Source organism: Perna viridis, chromosome 2 (genome assembly GCF_037379345.1).
Source record: "Perna viridis isolate PV_CMFRI_1.1 ecotype Kerala chromosome 2, ASM3737934v1, whole genome shotgun sequence".
NCBI lineage: Eukaryota > Metazoa > Mollusca > Bivalvia > Mytilida > Mytilidae > Perna > Perna viridis.
Genome location: NC_142446.1, coordinates 64,498,021 through 64,504,683, shown reverse-complemented (window position 1 = coordinate 64,504,683; position 6,663 = coordinate 64,498,021). Strand labels below are relative to the sequence as shown.

General features: G+C 34.1%; 1 protein-coding gene across 1 annotated transcript; it reads right to left on the bottom strand.

Moving 5' to 3' along the window:
* Positions 1-1,079: 1,079 nt before the first annotated feature.
* On the bottom strand, positions 1,080-5,976 carry LOC148626468 (uncharacterized). Its single transcript, XM_088570503.1, has 4 exons — positions 5,754-5,976; positions 3,918-4,090; positions 2,310-2,399; positions 1,080-1,805 (listed from the first exon to the last, which is right to left on the bottom strand). Exons 1-4 carry the CDS (start codon positions 5,785-5,787, stop codon positions 1,263-1,265), a joined length of 840 nt encoding a protein of 279 aa, XP_088426629.1. The 5' UTR covers positions 5,788-5,976; the 3' UTR covers positions 1,080-1,262.
* Between the last annotated feature and the right edge of the window lie 687 nt (positions 5,977-6,663).

The following is a 6,663-nucleotide window of genomic DNA, read 5'->3' as shown; positions in this document are numbered from 1 at the left end:
AAACAGTTTTGTACTCTTGTCAAGTTTATAATATAGAAAATAACTTGAAATACAGGACCTGGCCCCTCTGACCAGTCAAAGCCCCGCTTGCTAAATTCAAGGATTTTCCAAGGCTTCTTCGTGGAATTATTTTGTCAAATGCCTGCATCGCAGATTATACAGTGGAGAACAGTCAAAATGTCATGTGCATCCACCAGAATAATTTATTAGGCATTATTACAATTTTCATAATGTGCCATTTGAAAAAAAAGAAACCTTAACATGAGTTCCAATGTATTGAACGGACAAACGTACAACCTGTCAGGTAATCAATAGAAATGCTTTTATCAAGTAAGGATTTCAAAATAAAATTTTCTAGATTATTAGCGCCATGCATGTATGTTTTTTACCACTTCATTCTCATTTCAGAGAATATTCGTGCCATATCTACCATTCAAATGTAATTTTGTTACATGTATGTAAAATTCAGATCATTTTGTTCTTAGAAATTTAGATACATGTACCTTTTCATGTGAAATACATGTAAGCATAGATGAGAAATTAAGGTTTACAAAGTCTCCAGAACACATCGCATCTACGGGTCAGCATGGACCTATTTGTTTCTTTTCCACACACACACACACACACACACACACTTTGTTCGAAGTTAATATATAATCAATACCTAAATCCAATACGTGACAACAAATATCGGCTCATTAATTGTATCTATGGTGGACACCCATACATACCTATCTATGGTGGACACCCATACATACCTATCTATGGTGGACACCCATACATACCTATCTATGGTGGACACCCATACATACCTATCTATGGTGGACACCCATACATACCTATCTATGGTGGACACCCATACATACCTATCTATGGTGGACACCCATACATACCTATCTATGGTGGACACCCATACATAACATTAGATGAACGGATACCAAGTACATCTATATGTCTACCATGTAAACAAGATACACGAATCTTTGCATAAATTTCTGAAGAATGGACCCATAAAAATACACATCCCGTATACCGTATGTAGAGGCAGTAAACTCTCGGGGTTAAAACAAAAACAGATGTACGGTGCAAGACATTTTTAGTTTTTATTGTACTAAGTAATGAGTAACATAACTAGTAAAACAATTTTTTTTATATACTTTTCTACAATTTTTTCAAGAACCCGGTTTTTCTACAAAAGAGCACCTTTGCTGACTAGTAATACAGGAAGTTTACCAAAACTATTATTGTATGTGTCGATTATTTTAGCTAATCGGCCTTACTTGGTTGCGGTCAAATCTTAACACCAAATATCTGTGATTCGACGTATTATATTCCGACACAACATTAGCACCATTCATTTCAGTTTTTTCGTTAGCATACACTGACCCTTCCACTACTTCAACACGGGGCTTCTCGGATGTAGTTGTAACGTAATCAACTTCTCCGGTAACAACCGGATCCGTATCCGATGTTACGTATCGCTCAATATATCGATGTTCGCCTCTTGGTATCGTGTAGTAGTATTCGTCATAGTAAGCATTTTCCCATTCATAAAACTGAAAGGCGTCTTTGTAAATGAAATAAAGAATTATTCCATAGATCATGAAAATGATTTCGAAAATGCAAAGAAGGGTGGCCGTAACATTCATTACCAGTTGGACGTCATAGTTGTACCCGCAGTATAACAGCAGTTGTCCTGTATTTCCCCGGTTACGACCACAGACTACGGTGCCGTGTATCGTCAGCCCGAGTGATATGATACAGAGGATAAGACCAATCACAGCCATTACTATGTAAACAAAGATCTGAAAAATGCAAATTGGAATAATCAGAATATGAAAAATCATGTATCATGATATTTTGTAATTTAACGGTCCTATATACGAGCTTGTATGAAATTCATCAAAGAGTGACGCATGCACATCATCATGGTATAAGAATCGCTTTTATGCATTACTTTGATGAGAAAACATTCCCGTTTTTTATTGTTCTAATTACTAAAATCTAGTCGACTTAAAAGTAAAACCTTGGGACACAATTATTTCTATTTTAAATTTTTAAGTAAGCCTCATAGAAACTGTTTTAAAGATAAAAGTGCAATTGAAAGTTGGCGAATGGAGATATCAATATAATAATCCGCCCTCGGTGTGGTATTTTAACCCTCCTGCTGCGATATTTCAAATACTACATTTGTATATGTTTATTAGGATTACAGGATGCTTCATCCATACATCTACATGTATCTAATGTAGGTTAGAAACTCATTTCTTAAAGAGCTTTTTTTTTCAAACAAAATACGCTTTACTTACCCATGTGAATAGTTTATTACTGTCTTTGGAATGGAAAAAATGCGGGTTGTAACAACCGACGACGAAAGCAAATACGCAGACAAATATAACCTACAAAATACATGTAAAAACATAATTATATTGAAAAATGATGTCTCGCCGAAGCTACCGTATAGCGGGTAATTTTCACCAGTACCGATTTCGCGATTTACTCTATAAACAGGGTTTTTAAATGTTCGCGATCTTAATTTTGCGTCTTCAGATTTAATGGAATGGGAATTAAATAAACAATTATCGTGACTCAAACTTTGTCTTCGCGATTTTCTAACCTTTGCGAATATAACGAAAATTAGAACCTCGCAAAACTTTCCCGCTATACAGTACAAAATATGTTATCATTGTCTTACACATGTACTTAGGAATGATCACAAAATAACAACAGACACGTAAATAGGTACACAATAAGTACTGTAAACGTACTAATTTTCGCTATTTTCGCGATGGACATAACATCGTGAAAAATAGTACCCACGAAATAGATTTTTAATACTTTCTAACGCTAACTTTTTTTTTTGAAACCGCGAAAATAGATATCTGCGAAATATGTTCAGTTGACATAAACCGCAAAAATAACTGTAACTGCAGTTAACCAATTTCCAGTGTTGATTGTACATTCGCTATTTCAATACTTAAATTCTCAACCCAACTCTGCAACATGCAGTACTTAACAATGCCTCTTTATGCAATTTAGTCCTCATCATTTGTGCGGAATAGTACTCATGCTTTGTGATGATTTTCACAGCCTGAAAGCTAGCAGTTAGCAGAGACGTGGTAAAAATTTAGGAGCATCGTGTAAGAGTAGATCTAAATTTATTAGAGAACTCACATGTAATTTGTGTTTTAGAAATATAAGCAGTCCGATCCGATGCCAATTTATGACGAAATATAGTTTACATGTAAAAATATAATCTAGTAGTGCTTTCCGTGTTGTGATGATTTGCTCAGTGTCTCGTTGTTTCGTCGTCGTAGAATACGGATAGCACAATGTATATGTATAACAGTTACTGTAGAAATACATTAAGTATCTCTAGAATTGGATTCAATAAAAAAAAAACAGTTCTGAACACTATAACCGGTAATTTCAGCGAGAACAAAAAAATCCGGGCCTGTTTGCTCTCAATCTCTTGCACAGATGGTGTAGATATATACATGTATTAGCTATTTCAAAGATTTACGATTCTGTCACCCAGACTCTTAATGCAATTTTGTACAGTACAATGGGAAGAGCTTCGGCGGATTTGTAATGAGTAGTGCTCATGTCCTGTGATTATTTTTCACATCCTCTGTAACAGAGCTTATGGACTAGAAAGAGAGGCATGTAGTAAACCAAGAAGCTGTTTAAGATCTGCACTGGAGATTGGTAAGTTTTATAAATAAACCTTATTTTACTTCAACATTTTTTTAATCTGACACTGAATATCCGGGTTGCTTATTTTACTTCTATTTTATGGTTTTTGTTGTGTGTATCTGTTTTCACTGCCTGGTATTTGTTCCTGTATTGCGTTCTTTTGATTTCCGCTAGAATATAGGTTCCCTTGATTTCTCTACTGTAGTTACAATAATACGTACCATAATACCGGACCAGATAGGACTACCTGACGGAATTGGAAATTCGTTGACATCTCGACCTATTACCAAGATCACAATCCCGACCGTAATAGACAATAAACAACAGTTTAGTAAAACCCATCCGATAACCTTAAACTGGTCCAATCCTCTGTAACGACGATACTTCAATCTCGCTGAAAAAAAAAAATTATATAACCACTAAAACTAACAACACCACCAAAGCAACTACATGTACATGTATCTTCAGAAGAATCGAAGAAACAGGAAACAATCTACATATATTATGTATACTAGTATTAAAGGAAACCATTTGATTTTCGTGTTGGGATGCTACGTTCAAAAAATAAAAAGGCAGGTAAGGTCATGAAGAAAAACAAAAAGGAAGGATCTACTATCGTCCTAATGTTTTGAGGTAGGACCTATATACATTTTCTCAGAATAAAAAGGCAAGATAGAAAATTTGATTCTAGTCCCTTATAAAAATCAAATATATGGTCACTATAATGTCTACATTATATCTATCCGTTGGAAGAAACCGCGTTAAGACACAGCTGTGGTTTAAAGTGAACTCTATATAGGCCTTAGTGATGACATGTTTGAAATATTTACAAGGTTTAAATTCAATTACCTATTTTCAGAAATATTTCAAATTGAAAAATGTATTTAAATGCATCATTTGTGTTACTTTAGAAACTACATGTATATATCACATTTAAAAAAAAAACATTTCAATTTAAATACACTCCCGTTTGTTTTCTCGGTTCATCTGCGAAAACAATGCGGTGTACTTATAGAGTGTGTTGTATACCGTTCGTTTTCGCTGTACACCACTGGATTGAACCAATTGTATTTTTAACAAAAATAGAAAGCACTTTTTTTCCCTTTTAATATTTGGATGAAGAGAACTTGTATATTTAAATGAGCAGCGTCCAATTCAAGTATTTTTTTAGCTGGGGGTGGGGTTCATATTGCTTTGTGATTTTTTGTGTTTGTTTTTTTCCTTGCCAAACAGTGAACCGTAAAATACCAATCTGTACAAAGAATATGACAACTGAGTATTGATCGGCTCACCATGCTTGCTTCCAAAATATTTAGTTCTGTGTTTACCAGAGTGAAACCAAATGGATCTTTGTAATTGATTTTCAACTGTGTAGGTGCAAAATAAATTACGTTCTTTCCAATTTTAATTTGGTTAAGTGTCACCATAGGTGAAAATAAAGGAGTTCCTGAAGTGAATATTCAAATATTATATAATCAGAACAAAAGACAATTTCCGGTTTTTAAAAAAGAAAAATCTTCAATGATGACACAAACTTGTGACATTGAAATTAGGAAGCAACCATTTAATTTCAATGGGGTGGATGATTTTTTTCAATTCTACACTTTTATTTTGAGAAAACATACCAGGTTCTGGCTTTTTATTAATTGAAAATTTTAATCCTGTCTTTCTATTTCAACTGTAACTGCAATATTTCAAATTTCACCCTAGCCCCATCCCGCACAATAAAACTAAAAGTAGTTCCCTAAAGTGAATATTTCGGACTATTGCTAAAATCTGGTTGAATTGACCTAATCTGTGGGATGAAAATTCACGACTGTATTTATTTATTTTTTATGTTTATTCCCTTAGGCTATATCCCCTAATTATTCATTAATACTCGATAATTTAATCGCAGTAGAGAACTTGGTGTTTGACTTTTTATAACATCTATCTAAACACATACCCCCATAAAACCACAAAAAAAAAACCGAAACAAACATATTAAAAGAGGTCATAACTTTAAACTAAATTACTAGAGACTATTACACACTACAACTTTCAATACTTATACTGACCGTGTTCCTCGTAAGTTACATCTATACGTCCCATCCTCAGCAGACGACAATTTACAAGACGACCAAGGGAATACACATTCTCATTCCTTACGTGAAGTACGTTTCCTAGGGTCCGATAAATCAGTTAGTAGAATATGCAGTTTTTAATCGCATGTAGTTTCCGATGATTGGAGCACAATGATCCAATTCATAGCGACATAAAACCCTATTACTTACGAGTATACGGATATTAAAATATAAATAGAATTCTCTTATGTTTAGGCGTTAAGATTTGAAGATGGCGTTGCTGGGGCATAAAATGTGGAATGAATAGTCATACTGTGTTTCAGTAATAAACGTTTACTCTCAGTAGCCTTTAGTGATGTAAAGTATACCTTCACCAGTGGGCTTAAGTTACAAGTGAAAGAAGGTGCTTCTGACACAGTAGCATATAGCATTTATTACAAGTTATGCTTTATTTCTCGCGTTTAAAACAGACTCAATCATTATGCGAAATTAATCTGCACCATATTTTCTTTTCACTCCCCTGATCACATTCATCGTGAAAAGAATAGCGTGCAATCATTGACGGGTAATTTTGGCGGAAAAATTGTCCTTCATTAACATTTTGTAAGACTTTATTTTGTTTCTGAATCCCGTGTTCCCCTGTTGTTTTGACTTGATGTTCAAATATGCAAATTTATTAATATAAATACAATGTACATGTATGTTTAAACAAATTATTAGGTTTTTGAATATGAATAGACCTTGTCAAGTGGTGGCAAAACGACGTCATTCAATCTTTTTATCGATCATTACTTGTTTCACTGCATACTGGTAAATGATTGATTGATTGATTGTTGTGTGTTTAACTTCCAACCTCAAATATCTCATACATATCCAGGACGACAACAAGATTTTAAAAAATCAA

Excerpts from the sequence above, each read along its gene's own strand:
- LOC148626468 (XM_088570503.1), bottom strand. The coding sequence starts at position 5,787 with ATGGGACGTATAGATGTAACTTACGAGGAACACG. Across the intron at positions 4,091-5,753 it reads TGTAACTTACGAGGAACACG|CGAGATTGAAGTATCGTCGT; the intron begins GTCAGTATAAGT and ends TTTTTTTTTCAG. Across the intron at positions 2,400-3,917 it reads CTATCTGGTCCGGTATTATG|GTTATATTTGTCTGCGTATT; the intron begins GTACGTATTATT and ends TGTATTTTGTAG.